We start from the raw sequence: 23,075 nt of genomic DNA on the forward strand, positions 1-23,075 counted from the left end.
GTCAGAAATCTTCACCCAGTGATGTAGAAAGCGGAGGGGACAGCTGGATAGATGAGACGTGTATGAAGGGGGAACAGAGTTATATAATCTGACATGGAAAGTCCTGAGGACGTATAGTCCTGGTATTTCAAATGTAAGAAATGCTTATTTGTACTGATGTTGTGTTATCTATCAAGTCATCGCTAAGTTTCCACATTTATTGGTACATAGAAGAGCTACTGATGTAGTGGAGCTGAATTTGTCATTTTGCACATACCGTAATCTAGAGCCAGTGCATGTATACTTTTGTTTTTTATTGCTCCAATGCATCTGCGTTCCCATACTGCACCTCCGCGTACCTTCAACTTTATACATGGCATGCTCCAATGCATCCTGTATTATGGCGTTATTCACCCCAAGAAGCATTGCTTCTAGGGTAGAATATGGTGCATCACGGCAGCACACAGAGTGCCTGCGGGTCAGTAATACAGTCCTATAGGGCCTCTGCGTCCAGCTGTTCAGGAATTGTGCACCAACTTTCCAAATAATCTTGATTAAAAATATCCTGTTTTGTGTATACAGCTCCTATGCAAACCTATGTGATGCCATGGTAATAGACAACAAACTATATTTAGACTGGTCCTGCATTCATGTGTCGCTCCTCTCCCTCTGCCCCCTCTTCTTGCTAACCAACAAACAATAGAAGAGGGAACAGAGAGAGTGGATTACCATATGACACAGGTCAGTTTACTTTAGGAATGCTTATAATAATTCGGATCTTCAGCAGACGCAGAAAATAAAAAAAAGCCCTTTATTGTACATTAAAAATGTGAAAACCGTTTTTTAATATCTTATTTCTAGGCTGTGATCTGATCACTAGAAGTTACAGGCCCAAATCCCGAGGCTGCACTACTGAGAGATTCTGATGACAACATGTCAAATTCTGTGGACTTTTTGTGTATCCAAATCAACATATATACACACACAACACTAGTAAATATTGTTGTATTTTGTAATCTAACTGTATACAAAGTCTCCATGACAACAATGCACATAAAATAATGAGAATTGGATATGTTGCATCAGAATCTCTCAGTAGTGCAGCCTCAGGATTTGGTCCTAAAATGTAAAGTGATCATATTTCAGCCTAGAAGTAAGATATTCAAAAACTGTTTTCACATTTTTAATGTAGAGTAAAGGGACTTTGTTAATACTATTATAGTAAATCTTTTAATACATACAAGCATAAATAGATACATACACATTTCTATACTTGATAAGCATTGAAGATGTCTCAGTAGTTAGGATTATAGAGGAAGACATTTTTATACACACAATGAACATCCTGTCCAGTAATTCCGCTGGATTAAATGGCCATTGCAGCTATCAGCATGCATATCCTGCATTATATATGTGTCCAGATGAAATATAAATAGCTGTATGTTTTGTCATTTCCTGTGTCAGCAATTTCCCAATAAATTCTTCTTCCACAATCAATAACTTCATTGCTTCCGAGAGGCATTTCCTCTTACACTTCTCCATAAGACGTGACTTTTGCCAAAAAAATGCCCCTTTCTTCTGCTCATGAAAATTGTAGAACTTTCCTCCTAGAACAGCTACTTCCACGTTGTGGGTGCCGATCTCCCGGTCTCTTTTGTTCGGCTGCCCTTGTAGCCAAATGTCTGTCCTGGTCGGTTCCTCAAGTCCCGTTCTGACCCATCAGCCTGTGCAGCCTCTTCATCATATCTACAATAGGACATGACCATGTGATGTTATATACACACTAAATGGGGTATAGATGATATTATATACGATTAGCAAATGGTGGAACAGATGGTGGAATTCCCATACACACCATCTTAATTTTTCAGAGATTGTAGGGGGGGGGGGTGGGCGGCAGAGTGGAACAAGTCTTGATATGCGTTCCCTCCCCTCATCTTGTGTTCCCTTCTTTAAATACATCAGCAACCATTCTATACATACTTGCCTAATTCAGGGAGATCGTGTGAGTTATGCCAGTAACTAATAGGTCACAACTCCAACCTAATGTCGCTGAACATGTAAGAGTGCCCCATAACAGTTCCAGCCACGGTGGCCCATAACAGTTCCAGCCACGGTGGCCCCGTAACAGTTCCAGCCACGGTGCCCCCGTAACAGTTCCAGCCACGGTGCCCCCGTAACAGTTCCAGCCACGGTGCCCCCGTAACAGTTCCAGCCACGGTGCCCCCGTAACAGTTCCAGCCACGGTGCCCCCGTAACAGTTCCAGCCACGGTGCCCCCGTAACAGTTCCAGCCACGGTGCCCCCGTAACAGTTCCAGCCACGGTGGCCCATAACAGTTCCAGCCACGGTGCCCTCATCAACAGTTCCTGCCACGGTGCCCCCGTAACAGTTCCTGCCACAGTGCCCCCGTAACAGTTCCTGCCACAGTGCCCCCGTAACAGTTCCTGCCACAGTGCCCCCGTAACAGTTCCTGCCACAGTGCCCCCGTAACAGTTCCTGCCACAGTGCCCCCGTAACAGTTCCTGCCACAGTGCCCCCGTAACAGTTCCTGCCACAGTGCCCCCGTAACAGTTCCTGCCACAGTGCCCCCGTAACAGTTCCAGCCACAGTGCCCTCGTAACAGTTCCAGCCACAGTGCCCTCGTAACAGTTCCAGCCACAGTGCCCTCGTAACAGTTCCAGCCACAGTGCCCTCGTAACAGTTCCTGCCACAGTGCCCCCGTAACAGTTCCTGCCACAGTGCCCCCGTAACAGTTCCTGCCACAGTGCCCCCGTAACAGTTCCTGCAACAGTGCCCCCGTAACAGTTCCTGCCACAGTGCCCTCGTAACAGTTCCAGCCACAGTGCCCTCGTAACAGTTCCAGCCACAGTGCCCTCGTAACAGTTCCAGCCACAGTGCCCTCGTAACAGTTCCAGCCACAGTGCCCTCGTAACAGTTCCAGCCACAGTGTCCTCATCAACAGTTCCAGCCACAGTGCCCTAGTAACAGTGACAACTGCAGTGCCCCCATAACAGTTCCAGCCACAGTGCCCTTCTCTTAACCAGGGGGTGGTCATGATGCCACTGGTAGATTAGTGGTGGCAGCAGGAACAAAAGTGGGTCCCTGTTCTCTTCACTGAACCACCACCAATGAACCTGGAGTAATCTGTGAGAAAACCTTCTGGTAACCTCCCCTTTGTTTCGGGGGCAGTAAGCATGTATGGTTTTATAACAGGAAATTCCAGGATCATTTGAGCAAAGTTCCGGGACACAATGTAAGGGAGAGCGTTATAACAATTGTTAAAGAGGCTCTGTCACCAGATTTTGCAACCCTTATCTGCTATTGCAGCAGATCGGCGCTGCAATGTAGATTACAGTAACGTTTTTATTTTTAAAAAACGAGCATTTTTGGCCAAGTTATGACCATTTTTGTATTTATGCAAATGAGGCTTGCAAAAGTCCAAGTGGGCGTGTTTAAAGTAAAAGTCCAAGTGGGCGTGTATTATGTGCGTACATCGGGGCGTGTTTACTACTTTTACTAGCTGGGCGCTCTGATGAGAAGTATCATCCACTTCTCTTCAGAACGCCCAGCTTCTGGCAGTGCAGCACTGTGACGTCACTCACAGGTCCTGCATCGTGTCGGCACCAGAGGCTACAGTTGATTCTGCAGCAGCATCGGCGTTTGCAGGTAAGTCGATGTAGCTACTTACCTGCAAACGCTAATGCTGCTGCAGAATCAACTGCACGCTGTGTCTGCACTGCCAGAAGCTGGGTGTTAACGAACAGAAGTGGATGATGCTGATTCGTCAGCATCATACACTCCCATTCCTAACGCCCAGCTAGTAAAAGAAGTAAACACGCCCCGATGTACGCACATAATACACGCCCAGTTGTACTTTTGCAAGCCTCATTTGCATAAATACAAAAATGGTCATAACTTGGCCAAAAATGCTCGTTTTTAAAAAATAAAAACGTTACTGTAATCTACATTGCAGCGCCGATCTGCTGCAATAGGAGATAGGGGTTGCAAAATCTGGTGACAGAGCCTCTTTAAGGTCATTTTACATGGGCCCATAATCGGGTGATCGAGCGCTCGTAAACATACTCGATCCCGATCATTGACAGGGCAGCGATCAGCCGACAAACAAGCAAGTCGGGTGATCGGATCTTTTATGCGACCCAAAAACCAGTCGCTTGTCGGCAGCACATCTCCCCGTGTAAACATGGAATGTGCCGCTGATACAAATATATGGGGACCAACAATCATATTAACAATCATACGTCCCTATACATTCCGATCATTGCTCCATTTGAATGGAACAAACGAGCGCCGATCGACGTGTTGTATTCATTTACCGGGCAGAGAATTCCGGTAAACGACCTTGCTCCAAACCCCCCTCCCTTAATCTCATCGGCAGAATTAGGATGAGTTGTATGACTTGCCTGGAATGTTCCTTTAAATTCTTAAAGGAGACTTACCAGAAGAGAATAAAAACATCCCATAGTTTGGTAAAAGATCAATGTTAGTTGTAAGGGTTAACTGCCAGAGGGGAAAGAAAAAAATACGACACGCACAAGTATATGTTGGCCACGTCTTACAAGATTTCGTAGCTTCCGAGAGCTTCTTTGGGTGGGACTTTATTCCACTTGCAGTCTGGGATCTCTCCATTCGGGACAACGATATTCAACGTGTCATTGATGAGGTTGTACTTCAGGATACGATCGTTTGCCGTGCTGGACGTGAGAGACGGAGATGCGTTGACCTGTCAAATACAAAGAGTCAAAAGGCATTACCCAACATGGGTATTCAATACACGGGAGAGGGGGGGGGCAATCACGTGTTACATACAATCAGGGGTGTTACTATAGCCGGGTAAATGTAAGAGTCGCCCCAGGGCCTAAAGGTCCCTGTGCCACATAAGAAGACACCAGCATTATAAATGGCACATGGTAGGATGGGGCCCTGTTAGGATGGGGCCCTGCCCAGAAACTTTAGGGCGCATCCCTGCGTACAACTACTTTATTAAGATTGTGTATGTGCATTGATACATTTTCTCTACTATGCCACCCGTACCTTTAATAAACCCGCTACTTATAACTGGAACTGGAAACTCCCAATGGATCAACTATAATCCACCCATGGCACTGAGCAGTAGGTGCCCTTCTCCATAGGGACACCCCAAACCACATGCCTCTTGTGCTTAATTGGAAATCTGGGCCTGACAGCACCACAAGTAAAAACTGCCCTATATTTTGCTGCTTTTATCCCCTGTAGACAAAATGTATAATGCCAATGAATCAAAATGAAAAAAAAAAAAATGAAGCAACTTTGCAACTAGTCTTGATTAAAAATATCCTTCGTTTTGTGTATACAGCTCTTACGCAGGCCTATGTGTCTCCATGGTTACAGACTACAAATAAACGTTTTATAAAGTCGTATACAGTAGTTGTGAGATTCTTCTCTGCTTCTTGGTAACATACTCGGGGACAGTGGTGACTCAGCGGTCAGACAGGTCGGTGCTATTCACACATTGCAGGTTATATACTGTATCTCTGAGGACACTCCTAAGCTGCATTATTAACAGAAATCCATTCCCATATAGCCATGTCAGTGTGAGGAAAGGAGGGGGTGATACAGGCACAGAAACTTGAGCATTGTGAGAGGGGAAGGGTGAGAGCAAGCCTCACAGAGAACACCCACTGAGCTCAGAGCTTGCAGCTCTATAAGGAGAAATGTCAGAGATAAAAAATAAAAAATATAAGAAATCAATTAACAACCTTTCTAGGTACACAGACACATATCTAAAAATCTTTTTTTAGTTACATGAATAAGGAAAAAATGAACAACTGAAATATCACAATTAAAGGGTTATGCCCACCTTACAAAGTGATGGCATGTAGCCTCTGAGCTCTGATACCCCCACAATTCTGAAACTGAAGGGGTCGCAGCACTGATTTAGCGCTACGTCCCCTTCTAAGTTTTCCCTTCACATCTGAGTTTCCGGCCCCTTGGGTTTGCAGGGAACTGCAGCCGGCCCCATTAACTTGAATTGGGCTATGCTGCTGTTCCCTGCACCGCTGGTGGCCGGGGCGCCGCTTTTCAGGGAAAACAGTGAGGAGAACACAGCTCTAAATCACCGCTGCGGACCCTTCATTCCCAGGACGATAAGGGTTCCAGAGATCGGACACCCACCGATCATAAAGTTACGGCATATCTTAGCCCTATGTCATCACTTTGTAAGATGGGAATAACCCTTTAAAAACAACAACGCTTTGTGTTAATGGGAAATCAGATATGATCTGGCGTTTGCTCGTTCATCAGCTGATCGTTGACCTGTGCAATGATCGGGAACGAGCGCGCTTATGGACATCTAAAATGGCCTTAAAGGGAGTCTGTCACCAGAATGTCCGAGTTAAACTTGTAGAAAAATAAGTTTTATTAAGTTTATGCTAACGAGCATTTAGGTGCAATGAGCTTTCAAGATCAGTCTTCTGCCGAACTGGCAAGGGGGCGTGTCACTGCTGCGGACAGTGTAAGAGACGGGGAGAGGAGAGCGCGCATGCGAGAGATCAGTCTTGTACTTTGTCTGCCGAACTGGCTACTGGCATGTCTCCCCCTTGCCAGTTCGGCAGAAGATTGATCTTGAAAGCTGAAGAGTGAGAGTGAGAGCGTGCGAGCGCTCGCGCGCACTCTCTCCCCTATCCTCGCTCTTGCTGTAACACTGTCCATATCTGATTGGACAGTGTCTCAGCGATAGTAACACGCCCCCGTGCCACTACACGCCCCATTGACAGTTCAGGGGGTTATTTAAATATCGGGCGCCAAATATAACAGCATCGATATCTAAATAACGGAGGGAGGTAGAAAAATGTAAATCGCAACAGGGTTTGTGCAGCCCTCCCCATTACATGCTGCACGTGTATGGGGGGGGGGGGGGGTGAAAGGTTCTCTTTAAAGGTTTTGTTCAGTTTCAGCAAACGAATGTTATTGTTTTGTATAACTAAAAGTCATAGGCCCCATGCACACGAACGTGCTTTTGCAGCCGCAATTCCCCCGAAAATCCACGGGAGAATTGCGTTCCCATTCATTCCTATGGGGTCATGCACACGACTGTGGTTTCCATGGTCCATGCATGGCCCAGGAGCCCGGACCGCAGAAAGGACAGGCATGTTTTATTACGGCCGTGTTCTGCTCATAGGAAATAATGGACGTGGCCATGTGCACGGGCGGCTCACGGGTGACACTTCGCTGCTGGCCGACCCGAAAATCATGGCCGTGCACATGGCTACGGTCGTGTGCATGAGGCCATACATTTTTCCCAATATACTTTCTGTAATAATTACTTGTTGTTCTCAAGATCTCTGCTTGTTGTTATTCAGTAGGAACATTCATTATTTACTTTCAGTGGATAAAATTCTGTCCATGGTCATGTGATGGACACACAGGTGCTGGGATCGAAAGAAGACACAGCTCCGATACACATACTGTAACTGTAACGAGCCCCGCACCTGTGTGTCCATCACATGACCATGGACAGAATTGCATCCACTGAAAGTAAATAATGAATGTTCCTACTGAATAACAACAAGCAGAGATCTTGAAAACCGTGAGAAACGAATACAGAAAATATATTGGAGAATTGTATAACTTTTAAATTACACAAAAAAAGAACATTCATTTGCTGAAGCTGGACATCCTCTTTTAGACTGAAGTCACTGCCCCATTGGGTGACTGATATTATGGTGCAGCCCAAGCCTAAATAGGGGAGGACAATTCTCACTTTTCCAACCAATAACCAATTTACATGCCAACCAAGACACAAAGGTAAAATCCATCTCCTCGTAAAGGGGCTCGACGCTTTAAGGAATCTCGGTGTTAAAAGGGTCCCTTGATAATAAGCAGATCACAAAGTGACACCCTGCTGGGACCCCAGTGATCAGATGTAGTTTGCTTTAAGTGTTCTATTTCCCTGCAGCGCCACCACAGGAGAAATTAAGTATTACACAGTGTCCATTCATATCCATGGGGAGTTTGTTTAATACAGGACAGGACAGGTCCTCCAGAGAGAGAGACGCTCTTTGCAACCGCTCTACAGTCTGGCCAAGAGAAGAGGATCCAGAATACAAGGAGGCCACTCACTCACCTCAATCAGCCAGGGCTTTAACCGGTCGTCAATGATGATATCGTAACCATAACACTCAAAGCAATGCTTGTCGTTATTCATCACTGGCTACGGACAAAAAAGAAAAAATATAATAAATAAATATATTAAAAAAATAATTATCTGCTTTACTTTTAGAAATAGCGCCACGTGTGTCCATGGGCTGTGTCTGGTATTGCAGCTTATCCAACTGCAATACATGTCACACCCATGGACAGCCTTGGAATAAAAGCACATTCTTTTTTTCTAATCCTGGACAACCCCTTTAAACAAAATTAAAAGATATGTTATTTTTGGGCCACAATATAATATTCAGACATCTCATACACTAGTGATCTGCAACCTTTGGCTCTCCAGTTGTGGTGAAACTACAACACCCATCATGCCCTGACTAGCATTGGGAGTTTAAGCTTTACCACAGCTGAAGAGCTGCAGATTGACTGCTGTCAAACACCATCATAAATGACCAATGATAAACATTCTGCACGGTGAGGTATACATGTATCAGCAATGAACCGGTCATTAGTTCCAGTCATTGACTACACTCTTAACATGTATGTCCAGATCTGACCGATATTCTTCATGTCTATAACCCAATAAAGAGCACTTAATCTCAGGTTTCATTTTACTAGGAAACAGCGCCACTCTTGTCCATGGCTATATTTGGTATTGCAGCTCAGCCAAACTCACTTGAATTGACAATAGTATATACTTTGCTTTATTACAGATTAATCCTGTGAAACTTTAGAGAAATTGGGGCTTTGATTTAAAATCTCTTGTGTATACAGCTCCTATGCAGACCTATGTGTCTCCATGGTTACAGACTACAAACAAACCCTGTGTGTAATCTGATCCTGCCGCCTTATACATCTGTCATGAGCCAATTTTAAGGTCTGCGGCATTAGGAAGAGAAATCTGATGTAATGACCGCAATGTGATCCTTGATATTACTCTTCCGAGACCATAAAGCACGTCACATGCAGCCGTGACCTGCCGAAAAGCTCAAAAATGCTAAGAGCCTACATGAGGGTTAATATTCCACGTTATAAAGGACGGTTATTAACCCTTCACAACCAGAGGATCGGGAGCGAACTCTTGTACGAGGGCCAAGGATCTAGACTTGAGATGGTCAGATTCCCGTGGAAGTCTCGGGCTATGTGCCTGCCGCCAGCTTTCCCTGGCACAAATCCACCAGACAAGAGATTGTGGTTAACACACTAGACAAAAACACCAAATCCTGAGATTTCTAACCAGTGCCGTCTCCCTGGGATTTGGGAACGGTTTATTTTCCATCCACAACTTGGGACCTGCTGCATAACCCTGAGCGATGGGGATAATGTACTGCAAAAATTAAAGGGACTACTTCTAGCGTCCAAGAGATGTGATAGGGGTGTAATTCTATGTTTAGGTAGATTTCCGGGTCTAGTTTACCCCTTGAAGTCTACATAACGGAAATGAAACCGAACAGTCTCTGCCGTGCAGATAAATGCTATTTTTTTTTGTTCCTTGGTTTTTCAATAGGATGACTGACATGAAGTCCTAGAAATGAATATACTGTACCTACACACCATGACCATCATAAAGAAAGGTAGTGGCACCACCACCATCATCATCATCGATGTATCTCTGCAGCAGGTTTTGGAAAGTTTAAGAATAGTAAAAAGAATAGAACAAATGAAAGAAAATCCTGGAAGAAAACCTGCTGCAGCCTGCAAGAGAACTGCAACTGGGAAGAACACAAGACAATAACCCCAAACACATATAGGAAAGGCTGCGTTCACATCTGCGTCGGGACTCCGTTCATGGGTTCCGTCTGAGCTTTCCATCGGGGGAACCCATGAACGGAATCCAAACTGAAACAAACAGAGACTATAGGTTTCTGTTTGCATCACCATTGATTTCAACGGCGACGGATCCGGTGCAAATGGTTTCCGTTTGTCACCGTTGTTTAAGGGTTCCGTCCTTTTGATGGAATGAATGGCGCAGTCGACTACGGCATCGATTCTGTCAGAACGACGGATCCGCAACAAAATAAAGAAAATCCTGGAAGAAAACCTGCTGCAGCCTGCAAGAGATCTGCAACTTGCAAGAACATAAGACAATAACCCCAAACATATAGACAAAGATATACAGGAAAGACTTATAAACAGCAAGTCTAATATCTAAGAGGGTCCACGATGACAGTCAGCCCATGTAAAGGTTTTTTATTACATATATATCACATATACTCCGGTTACATTATAGGCTTCATTGTATTTTCTCCCACAATTGGCCCCATTCCATATGCCCAACCCAGTAATTTGGGGCATGTTTCTTTGCTATGATTCAGAACCCACAGCTGTAAATGATTGTAGACCCTGCATTTATCTGTCTCCACTTACACAAAACCCATGTCCGTAAGTTACAGGTAACCACATAATACGTGGGCAGCTTATAATTATATTCTACAGACTGTTTACCATCGACCGCGTAAACCACGTATAATAATATTCTGGTGTCAGACCCATGTTCTTCCAATGCTCCCTAGTGCGACAAACTGCATTACCGACTATTATACTGGCGCCACCTGCTGACAGCTCAGTGGTAGTGCAGTACATGTCATTTACATTAATTTCGTACATTTTTTGTACATTAAACACAGTCAATTTTGCAACTTATTATTTTGGTTAAATAAACGCTCCATGTAAAACTTGCATTGTGTTATACCCAGTGCAGAGCCTCAGCGGGGTGGAGCGTGACACGGGAAAGCCAAGTACAGCCCATGTCCTTTACTGCCCCCTAAGGCTGCACTAGGTATAACACAGGGTATCAGTTTTGTCTGGAGAGTTCCTTTAAACATGAAGGCCATGTTACGCCGTACGGACCCTTTGGTTTCAGTGGGAATGACAGCAGAACAGGTAACAGATATGGCCGGACACTGCAGACCTTTCATTCTAGAGATCCTGGGGGTCCAACCTCACAAGTTCACACTCATGTTATATTCTGAAAGGTGAGGGACATGAGAGATGAGAATATACTTTATACACCTACCCTATAAGTTTACCTCAGACATAGAGCCAGCAGCTCTAACTCCCTCTTTAACGTGTGAATAACTTGGCCAAAGATAGAATAGATAGATAGATAGATAGATAGATAGATAGATAGATAGATAGATAGATAGATAGATAGATATGAGAGAGATAGATAGATAGATAGATAGATAGATAGATATGAGATAGATAGATAGATATGAGATAGATAGATAGATAGATAGATAGATATGAGATAGATAGATAGATATGAGATAGATAGATAGATAGATAGATATGAGATAGATAGATAGATAGATAGATAGATAGATAGATAGATAGATAGATAGATAGATAGATAGATAGATAGATAGATAGATAGATATGGGATAGATAGATATGGGATAGATAGATAGATAGATAGATAGATAGATAGATAGATAGATGATAGATAGATAGATAGATAGATAGATAGATAGATAGATAGATAGATAGATAGATAGATAGATATGAGATAGATATGAGATAGATAGATAGATAGATAGATAGATAGATAGATAGATAGATAGATAGATAGATAGATAGATAGATATGAGATAGATAGATAGATAGATATGAGATAGATAGATATGAGATAGATATGAGATAGATAGATAGATAGATAGATAGATAGATAGATAGATAGATAGATAGATAGATAGATAGATAGATAGATAGATAGATAGATAGATATGAGATAGATAGATATGAGATAGATAGATAGATAGATAGATAGATAGATATTAGATAGATAGATATTAGATAGATAGATAGATAGATAGATAGATAGATAGATAGATAGATAGATAGATAGATAGATAGATAGATAGATAGATAGATAGATAGATAGATAGATAGATCAGTATTCTATGGCTCTGTCCCTCATGATTTGCAGTGATATCACTTTGCTCCTGTTATGTTTTCTTTTTCATAATTGGTATAATTGGGATTTTGAGCCGTCAGACTAATGACTTATAATGAGACTAATAACCTCACTGGTATCAGCGGGCAGTCGCAGCCCTCCTCCCAGCCGGGCAGCGGTGCCCCCATGCCCTGAGAAGTGCCCGTCTTCCCTGATCAGCGTAAATGACTGACTCACCGCTACTGCCTTCAGGGACTGGACAATTATCCAGTGAATTTCATCAAACAGTTTCTGAGTGACTTCTCGTCCTCTCGTGCTCTCCAGGTACAGACGCAAATTACTGACTGTCCATTTCCCGCCGTGGACGTGATTGTAGTCATCCTGGAAGAGAGAAGAGCATCTCATAACCCAGCGAGGAGCCGCAGGCATGGCAGTAATATACTGGAAGAAGACGCAACCCTGCGCTATGTCCACAGCCGGGCTCCCTGGATATATTATCATCGCTTTGTAAGGCCCCGTGCACACGACCGGATACGGATCAGGTAATTATGATGAAATTGCGAACCCATTCATTTCTATTGGCCACTGACATCTTTCTGTATATTTACGGACGTGTGTCCGGGCCGTAGAAGTGATCCACAAAATATAGAACATGTCCTATTCTTGCCCACAATGGCGGCACGGACTCCCCAAAGAAGTCTATGGCGCTTCCACAATTGCGGACGGCTACGGATGTGCATCCGTATTTGGAGACAGTAAAAACCCATACGGTCGTGTGCACCAGACCTTAAACATTGATGCCTCGTTCAATGTGTGCGTCTCTTCTAATCATTTAAAGGGACCAAATAAAGAAAAAATATTCTGAATTATTGGATGATCATAGAAGATTTGATAAAATTATGTGGTCCGGTCAAAAATGTCAAATATTCAAGTATAACTTTGTTTTTTAATCAGAGGAGTTTCTTAATTTGTTATCTGCTTCTGATCTTGGGAAATTCCACCTTAAACAGCAGTTCTGTGCTGGAAACAAGTGCCGGACTATCAGACTTTCTGGAATATCGGATGCCCCTTTGTCAATCAGGAGCAATCCAATAATAAAGCAGGGAAGCTGCGAGTCGTGCTATTCCCCTTCACTTGTATCTGCAGAATACAAGCCACAATTTGTGGCAGCCTGTATTTAGCATCTGGCATCTGTGCATTATGTTAAAATTCTCTCTGTCCACTGATTGGCTGCAGATAAGCTACGAGGAATATAAAGGAGTTCTCCAGTTTAGACAATCCTTAGAAGGGTCCCTTGACAATAAGCAGATCACAAAGCCCCCAGCGATCAGCTGTTAACTTGACGAAACCTGGCAGTAAGTATTAAAGAGGCTCTGTCACCAGATTTTGCAACCCCTATCTCCTATTGCAGCAGATCGGCGCTGCAATGTAGATAAGGGTAACGTTTTTATTTTTAAAAAACGAGCATTTTTGGCCAAGTTATGATCATTTTTGTATTTATGCAAATGAGGCTTGCAAAAGTCCAAGTGGGCGTGTTTAAAAGTAAAAGTCCAACTGGGCGTGTTTAAAGTAAAAGTCCAACTGGGCGTGTATTATGTGCGTACATCGGGGCGTGTATTAGGTGCGTACATCGGGGCGTGTTTACTACTTTTACTAGCTGGGCGTTCTGACGAGAAGTATCATCCACTTCTCTTCAGAACGCCCAGCTTCTGCCAGATCACGCTGTGACGTCACTCACAGGTCCTGCATCGTGTCAGACGAGCGAGGACACATCGGCACCAGAGGCTACAGTTGATTCTGCAGCAGCATCGGCGTTTGCAGGTAAGTCGATGTAGCTACTTACCTGCAAACGCTGATGCTGCTGCAGAATCAACTGTAGCCTCTGGTGCCGATGTGTCGTCGCTCGTCTGACACGATGCAGGACCTGTGAGTGACGTCACAGATCTGCACTGCCAGAAGCTGGGCGTTGTGAAGAGAAGTGGATGATACTTCTCGTCAGAACGCCCAGCTAGTAAAAGTAGTAAAAACGCCCCGATGTACGCACATAATACACGCCCAGTTGTACTTTTACTGTAAACACGCCCAGTTGGACTTTTGCAAGCCTCATTTGCATAATTACAAAAATGGTCATAACTTGGCCAAAAATGCTCGTTTTTTAAAAATAAAAACGTTACTGTAATCTACATTGCAGCGCCAATCTGCTGCAATAGGAGATAGGGGTTGCAAAATCTGGTGACAGAGCCTCTTTAATTTACCCACAGCGCCACCACAGGGGAAATTAAGTATTACACAGTTCTCATTCATAACAATGTGGTGCCTGTGTAATGCAGGACAGGTCCTCCAGAGCAAGAGACACTCTTTGTAACCGCTGTTCACCCTGGCCAAGAGATGAGGATCCTGAATATAGGACCCCCCCCCCTCCTCTGTTAACGCCAAATTCCCTATGAAAACATTTATTTCTTCACAGGACACCCCCATTAATTTATTTGCGACTTTGCTGCTTTATTACAGTTTACAGCTTGTATTCAAGTCAAAACCACCGCCTATAGTCGACATTGCTGGATATTCGAGATGTCTCCATCCACACACAGCAATCACTGGTATATTATTATATCTCCTTACCCCATGTTTCTGAATAGCAACATTCGTCAGATGCACAAACATATTGTCCAGCTCGCTTGTACTAGGGGTGTATTTTACAGTGCAGAAACGGCAAAATCCAAGCTTGTACCTAGAACGGAAAGAGTGTTACTTGATGTGGTCTCAGCAACTGAGTGCAGGGCCTGAGGAGGCGGAGCTTGACACAGAGATTCTCTTTTTGGTGCTTTTTGAGGGGTGTCAAGCACCGCCCCCTCAGGCCCTGCAGTAGGTATAATACAGTGTATCAACGGAGTGTTCCTTTAATACTTTTAGTAGGTATTGATAGCAATTCTCTAATATATATTTATTACCCAAATTAATTCCTTTAGGACAGCTGCAAGGAATTAAAATTCCCCAAACTTGCCTTCCTGACCACAGTGGCGCATTCAGGGAGGTTTTCCATTTGTCTGGAAACCCCCTGTGACTAGGGCCAGACTCATTTGTATCCACGTCCTTAGAATACATCTGACAGGTGCTGGCGAGGCAAGGGAACCATCGGTTCTCTTCCCGGCCACCCCCCCCCCCCCACTTTTCTTGTGATGCAGGCGAGACCAGGCTTGCATTGTTGGAGGACGGCGTGGGAACGGGGACAGGTGAGTATGCTTGTTGTGGAGTGGGACACTATCTACAGGGGGCACTGTGGCACTATCTACAGGAACACGGTGGAACTATCTACAAGTGGCAGTGTGTGGCACGATCTACTGTATACCGGCCCTGTAGAATTATCTACATGGACAATGTTGCACTTTCTACAGGGGGCAGTGTGTGGCACTATCTACAGGGGGCATTGGATGCAGCACTATGAGAAGTGGCCTGCACATGTCATAGAGAGGGAACCACCTCTATGGGCCAGAACGGAGAGCGACCGCCTCCCATTCTGGTAGAGTCGAGCCGTACTTGTATTACAAGTACGGCCATTCACGTGAATGGCCACCATGTAATACTACAGGGGATATGCCGGCATCTCCTGGTCAGGGATACCATGAGCGAGACCCATGGCGATTAGCTGATCACTCCAGATGCCACATTCTGAAAGGTGTTGTCTCAATAGAGACAACCACTTTAATATCCCAGTTTAGGAAGATAAGTACATTCTTTCACGGACCATTACTTACATGTAACACTTGAGTGGCCGGTAGGTAGTCACAAGTACATAAAGACGTAGATCAAATTTCTTCCCACCGATCAACAAGGGATTATCAATATATAAAGAGATGACATAGGCTTCCTTAGAAGACTGTGACACAAATCTGAAAGATATAATAATCGTCATACATTTACAAGTTCGGATACACTGCTGTTGAATTGTGAAAGGATTATTCTGCATAAATATGGGCAGCCAGATCCCACACCAACATCCAACTCGGCTTTTTGGGCCAGAAGGTTCCCTTTAAATTATAAAATTCTATCTGTCTGCAGCAACCACTAGGGGGAGCTGAGGATCTGAATGCATAAAGGTGTTCCTATTCTGTTTCTCTGCTGCAGTAATAGTGACTGAGGGTGAGTTGCAATACCAGGCATGGTGGGTTTGGCCAACTGTCATCTAATGCGCATGGCCCTTTAAGAGTATCGCAGCGGCAGCAGATCGTGTGTGTAAAAAGATGGGGGACTCTTCTATTACTCACGAGGAAGTCTTGCTATCTCTCGACCACTTCTTAATCTGGGAGAGCTTGTTGATGAGAAATATTCCTTTTCCCTGGGCTTTTCCACAAGGTTTCATGATCCAGGTACTGGACGAGTTTTTCCTAAATTCTTCTACAAATAAGTTATAATCAGCTGGAAGCATAAAGGTGACCGGCACAAAATCTACGAGAGAAAACAGACGCAAAAAGATTAAAATAATATATTTTCAATTATTTGCTCATTTCTTGAGAGCCCGTATTACCCATAATATTATAGCGGTTTTCTGGCAGACTGACCCCTCCAGTCATCCATCATACTCGATCCTTCTATACCCTGACGGCAGATGTGTGGGTAATGTATGGCAAAACTAACAACAATCCCACCAAAACTGGCAGGATCGGCTGGCATTAATCTAATGTGTACGCCAGGAGGAGAGAAGAAAGGACAGGGACATGTTTATGTATCAGTAGGTGACCGGGTGACTAGAATACTCAGCTCTATAAACTCCAAAATGGCTGACTATGGTTACAATTGTCTCCTGCCACAGTTAAAGGGAGAGCAGCTCTGGAGCACAAACCGCTGCTGTAACAAGGGACATATTTGTAGACTAAGGCCTCATTTACACGAGCGTAATATACGCGCGTGCGACGCGCGTGCTTTTCACGCGTGTCGTACGCACCTATATTACTCTATGGGGCAGTGCAGACGATGCGTGAATTTTGCGCAGCGCGAGTGCGTTGCGTAAAACTCACGACATGTTCTATAATCGTGCATCACGCACCCATTGAAGTCAATGGGTGCGTGAAAACCACGAAGGTCGCACGGAAGCACTTCCGTGCGAACTGCGTGATTCGCGCAAGAGCTATCAAACTGAATGTAAACAGAAAAGTACCACGTGCTTTTCTGTTTACAAACATCCGAACGGAGTGTCTTAGACATGAGCGAACCGAACTTTACCGGGTTCGGCCGAACACGTTTTGACCGAACCCGGCAGGAGACAGTCACTGTGCAGGGTGCTGAAAGAGTTAAACTGATTGAGCACCCTGGACAGTGACTTCCGATTCCAATATACGTGAACGTGTAAAAAAAAAAAAAAGTACTGACTTACCGATAACTCCCGGCTTCTTCCTCCAGTCTGACCTCCCGGGATGACAATTCAGTCCAAGTGACAGCTGCAGCCAATCACAAGCCAAGCACTGGCTGCAGCGGTCACATGGACTGCCACGTCATCCAGGGAGGTGGGGCCCGATGTCAAGAGAGGCGCGTCACCAAGGACGCGTCACCAAGGCAACGGCCGGGAAGTTCTCGGTAAGTACGAACCTCTTTTTTTTTTAAACAGGTTACTCGATATGGTGATCGGAATTCACTGTCGAGGGTGCTGAAAGAGTTACTGCCGATCAGTTAACTCTTTTAGCACCATGGACAGTGACTGACGTCGACTAGCCTCATCTCTATGATGGCGGCTGCGCGAAAATCACGCAGCCACGCATCATACACGGATGACACACGCAGCTGTCAAGTGGTTTTTGCGCGCGCAAAACGCTGCGTTGTTTGCGCGCGCAAAAACGCAACGTTCGTCTGAATCTGCCCTAAGGGACAGTCATGACCAAGATAATTTGGTGGAAAGGCTTCATGAGTACGAAGAGGCACTGAAGTCATAACCACTAGGTATTCGAGAACGAAGGGAAAGATGAAAAGCAGCTCGGCAGTATAACGTCGCGTCATCTCAGCCGGCACTAGTAATCCGATTATTCAATAAACACACTTAGTCTTCGTTCCCATCTGCGTCGGGGGTCAGACCTTTCCGTCAGGGGAATCAATGAACGGAAACCAAATGGAAACCATAGCTTCTTTTTGCATCACCATTGATTTCAATGGTAACGTCTCCGTTGCTAATGGTTTCCGTTTGTCTCTGTTCTGTAAGGTTTGCGGGTTTTTTTTTGGTAGGATCAATAGCGCAGTCAAACAGGAGTTTGAATGGCGCGGTGGTCGAGCATCCGCGCTTCCGCTCCATTCAAAGTCTTTGGGTCTGAATGACTTTCTGTCGGCCCCATCGATATTGAAGCGGGAAAACCCCTTTAAATGGAGCTCAACCAGCAAAAACGAGCATATGACATGGGAACACATGACGTAGGTGACTGACCTAAGTACAAGTATTTGCCATTTTCGTCCTTCTCGGCCAGGGGGCTGCCCTCCTTTTCCAGCTCCTTTCTGTACCTCTTGATGTTCTTCACCATTAGATCCTTCCTGGTGAGCTCATAATGATTAGGAAAGTGATTGACCAGTTGGTCGTCAGATAAGCGGAACCCGGTCTCCACGCTGAAGCAGTTTCGGATGGTCTGCACGCTCATCCTGCAAGGCGACATACAGGGAATGAATGGGCACAGCCAGCACCCAGCTATATGTGAGCGGTCCAAGGCAGAGGAGGCAGCTATAGAAGAATCATCCCGATGACCCATCCTTATAGAAATAAAGCTTAATCATTGCCTAGTGAAAAGTTCTGCAACTTTCTAATATAATGTGCGTTTCAATTTCCCACCACTTTCACAAGCTCTGCTTGTTGTCAGTGAACAGTATCAACCAGAGGCCTCAGCGGTCATGTGTTGTATTTCGTGTGATTTGTCACTGTTGAGCCCTCTGATTGGCGGCGGCAGTCACATGCAGAGGATTTTAAAATACGCACCGCATGTCAATTTACGTGCAGAAAAAATCCGCACTGTGTAGATGAGATTTATAGAAATCCTGTTTACTTTGCTGGAACTGTACGCTTGAAAATTTACCGCATGAAAATCCGCGCTGCAAATCCGCACGTAATACGTAACGTGTGCATTCAGCCTAAGGGTCAGTTCACACAACGTTTTTGGCGCTGATATTGACTTGGAAACTGCGTCAGAATGGGTGCCAAAAAACGTCCGAAATCACCCCCATTGATGTCAATGGGAAGCAGGAGGGAGCCCCATTCTGCTCTTGCTATAGGAAACAATATCCTCTATCCCCATTACCATGAGTGGAACTGCTGGATCTCCACGGGACCTTAAATATTCTTTAAGGAGCCGAGTTCCCCTTTAATGCATTTTCCGAGCTTTTAATCCACGTAAGCCGGAGTTCTTCTTTAAGTTATTAAGACCGATTGATCGCACATCCTCAAGTACATCTCCGCCTATAGCGATATTCTTACCAGTAGAAATTCCAGTCATCGTTCTCCGACACCTGGATCCATCCTCGCTTCTCCAAGTTATTAATCAGCACCGACTTCTCAATGTCCGTCACCCACTTCAGTTTACCCGACATGACCCTGAGTGACAGAGAGAGGTGATCCATTACTTTATGGTATACTGTACAGGACTATAGGGGTCAGTTATCATACAGGTGCTAGGACATACATGAGGACATACTGGAAAACCCAGAGATAGCGGCTGACATCATGATTGTTCCTGACAACTATTAGTCTCGGTTCGTCATGTTTGGCCTTCGATGAATGCGAACGTTATATCAATAGATGTGGGAGATAAGCGGTGCCAGACAAATATGGCTCCACTTATCTCCAAGTGAAATAATTGGAACGGACAGGGAAAAAATCCAAACTGGGGTTGTCCGCTTTAGCCGATCGCTTTCTATATTCCTTAGGGCGTATAGATGAAAGAGAGGGGTGTCTCATTCCCCTCTATTAGCCAGAGTGCAAATCTGCGGCGAAGAGTGTCTGTCTGGGAGAATTCAATGAGAGATGTGTAATGCTACAGAGGGGCGATTCTATAGACAGTGCCCCATTACCAGGCAGAGAATACCACAAGATGGAGAACCCCCCCATTACCAGTGCAACCAACAGAGTGCCCATTTACAAGTGCAAGGTGGAGCCCCCATTACTAGACATAGAGCCTTTCATTAACAGTGCCAACCAAAGAGAGAGTACCCGCATTACCAATGCCAGAAGATAATGCCCTCCATAAAAGTTGTCAGATGGAAAACCCCTACCTTACTAGTGTAACCCACAGAGTGCCCATTTACCAGTGAAGGCGGAGAGTGCTCCCATTACCAGAGAGAATTCAACGCCAGTTAGAGACTGCCCCCATTACTAGTGCCAACTAGAGAATACCACCATTAACACTGACAGAGAGTGCCCACATTACCAATGCCTGTCAGAGAATCCCCCCCTAAAAGGTGTCAGAAGGAAAATCCCTACGTTTCTAGTGCAACCCACAAAGTGCCCATTTACCAGTGCAAGGCGGAGAGTGTTCCCATTATCAGACAGAGAGTGCCCGATTACTCGTGCCAGGCAGATAATGCCCCATTAACAGTGCCAGATGGAGAACCACCATATTACCAGTGCTTTCCACAGAGCGCCCATTTACCAGTGCAAGATGGAGAGCGTTACATTACCAGTGCCAAGCAAGATAGTGCCCAAATTAAGAGTGCTAAGCAGAGAGAGCGCCTCCATTACCACTGCACGCTGAAGAGGGCCCCCATTACCAGACGTAGAGTGCCCTGTTAATAGTGCCAGGCAAAAAGTGCCCCCATTACTAGTGGCAGCCAGAAAGTTCCCAAATTCGTCATGCAGAGCAGAGTTTACTTCCATTACCAGTGCCAGCGAGCGAGTTACCCTTTTAATATTGGTAGGCAGAGAGTCACCCCGTAAACATCCCCTAAATCTAAAGGCCCTATTAAACTGGCCCATTTCGGCCGATGCAACGAGCGTCGATCAATGAGACAGCTCGCTGATCGGCGCTCGTTTGCTCCTGTCACACGGAGCTATGGATGGGGACGAGCGGTCGTCACTACGATCGCTCGTCCCCATCCATTATTATCACGTCGGCAGCGCGTCTCCCTGTTTACGCACCAAGATGTGCGCTACGTGTGGACCATTTGGCGGAGCGTATGCTACTATTATTTGGTTATTGTAATAGACGGCTGTTCAGTCACCATATACGTCCGGTCAACAAGGGGTTAAATCTGTTATTATGTTTCCTGAGATATTTTCTTAGCATCTGATCATGTGGCGGTGGGCGTCCGCATACAACTATTATAGATTATAATTGTACGAAAGAATAATCCCCGTAATGTGCCCCCGTTTTATTATCCCCCTATATACTCACAGTGGAGATGCAGCCCTGCAGCGAGAGGAGCAGGTGCAGCTGACATCCACTTCCGGGTCGTCTCCATGGTAACCGACAAAGCCAGCTCTGTCTGTAGCTCAGTGTAACTCCTCCCCCTGCAGTCATCTTATAATATCCAGCTCTGTAATAAGACGAGAATGCTCATGACCGGTCCCAGTTCTGTTTCTTATATATTGTTAAATAGACTGGCGCCACCTGGTGGTATTTAGGTTTAATAGCAATTAATAAAGTTCTACAAATCTAATCATGTACTCACAGTTATAATGTATCAGATATATTCACTTATGGGTCCTTAAAGGGGATTTCCATTTTTTAAAGGGTTATTCCCAGCTCAGATATTTATGGCATATCCATAGCAGCCGCGCCCAGCTGGAGAACGGGAGGTGGCAGCGCAAGCCCGCGGCTCTATTTAATTCTATATGAGTTACGGAAATAGCCGAGCATGCTTCATCAGGCGTAACGGGGATCGGGCGACCTCCGTTCTCCACATAGGTGCAGAACCCAGCCCCAGAGGATATGCTATAAATGTCTGAGATGGGAATTACCCTTTAATCATTGTATAATAAAAAATTACCATAAACTTTGTGTTTCAAGATTATTGCCAACAGTCTAAAGTCCCTTTGACACTGGGCGATTATCGGGCCGTTCATAGAACGCTCGTTGCCGATAATTGCCCTGTGTAAACAGGGCAGCGATCAGCAGATGAACGAGCAAACGCTCGATCATCTGCTGATCATATCGTTTTAAAAAAAAGTGAAATATTATCGTTACCGGCAGGACATCTTGGTGTGTAAACAGGGAGACGCGCTGCCGACATGATAATAACGTATGGGGACAAGTGATCGGAGTAACGACCGCTCGCCCCCATCCATAGCTCCGTGTGACAGGAGCAAACGAGCACCGATCAAGGATGTGTCGTTGATCGGCGCTCACTGCACCGGCCAAAATCGGCCGCTGTAATAGGGGCATAAGGCCCGGGATCCATGGTGATAATGTGCGGCAATTGGAGTAGATTGCCTTGCTATATCGTAGGTGATTGCCCAAAATATTAGCATATGGCTACTTGCCGTTTTCATTCCTGCGATTTCTGATCACAAAAATTTCCGGAATTGTTTTATCATCATAGAGCCCGGGCCCATGTCCCGACTTATCACATGCGATGTGTTGCAAAAAAATCTGGAATTAAATCATTTCGAAAAATGGCGTGCAATAAGTAAATTATAATGTTATTGCATAATATCGAATATAGTCTTAATATAAAACTATGGAGGTAAAAAAAACAAAAAAAAAACCACAAAAATACTTTTTGCAATAGCAGTATCATGGTGACAGCTCATCGCATGGACAAACGCAATTTCACGCAACCCTATAGTTATACATTAGAGTTAACTTCGTAGTCGTGAGATGATTGTGGTATATCGCCATAGTCTTAGGCGCACAGGGCCAGCTCTATAGTCCCTAACATCTCCCCTCCTGTCATGGGTAGAAGGATCGTGCCTGCTGGAGTTTTTAACATGCCCAATTATTCATCCCCCCGGGAGATGAGCTGATCTTAATGTCCCTATTGAAATAAGCATGCATGTCTACGAAACCGGAGTTTGCATTTTAGTATTTGGCCCCTAAAACTCCCACCGATCATGAAAATGAAGGGGCACCTGAATTGCAATACTA

General features: G+C 44.9%; 1 protein-coding gene across 2 annotated transcripts; it reads right to left on the reverse strand.

Annotated features, from left to right (window-relative positions):
- Positions 1-183: 183 nt before the first annotated feature.
- Positions 184-21,454, reverse strand: TTLL1 (TTL family tubulin polyglutamylase complex subunit L1). 2 transcript variants are annotated; one of them, XM_075855981.1, is made up of 10 exons: positions 21,384-21,454; positions 19,472-19,588; positions 18,437-18,645; positions 16,296-16,476; positions 15,786-15,920; positions 14,653-14,761; positions 12,268-12,411; positions 8,104-8,190; positions 4,559-4,722; positions 184-1,725 (listed from the first exon to the last, which is right to left on the reverse strand). In XM_075855981.1, exons 2-10 carry the CDS (start codon positions 19,582-19,584, stop codon positions 1,596-1,598), a joined length of 1,272 nt encoding a protein of 423 aa, XP_075712096.1. In that variant the 5' UTR covers positions 19,585-19,588; positions 21,384-21,454; the 3' UTR covers positions 184-1,595. The 2 variants fall into 2 exon arrangements, with proteins under 2 accessions (XP_075712096.1, XP_075712095.1); XM_075855980.1 differs by having other exon boundaries at positions 1,644-1,725; positions 4,535-4,722; positions 21,384-21,452.
- Positions 21,455-23,075: the final 1,621 nt, after the last annotated feature.

This window comes from Rhinoderma darwinii, chromosome 3 (assembly GCF_050947455.1).
Source record: "Rhinoderma darwinii isolate aRhiDar2 chromosome 3, aRhiDar2.hap1, whole genome shotgun sequence".
Taxonomy (NCBI): Eukaryota; Metazoa; Chordata; class Amphibia; order Anura; family Rhinodermatidae; genus Rhinoderma; species Rhinoderma darwinii.

Bases quoted from the DNA above. Each gene is read 5' to 3' on its own strand.
- TTLL1 (XM_075855981.1), bottom strand. From the start codon at position 19,584: ATGTCGGGTAAACTGAAGTGGGTGACGGACATTGAGAAGTCGGTGCTG. The intron at 16,477-18,436 runs GTCAGTCACCTA...TTTCTCTCGTAG, and splicing joins TGGCAAATACTTGTACTTAG to ATTTTGTGCCGGTCACCTTT. The intron at 1,726-4,558 runs GTAAGACGTGGC...GTCCTATTGTAG, and splicing joins CTCGGAAGCTACGAAATCTT to ATATGATGAAGAGGCTGCAC.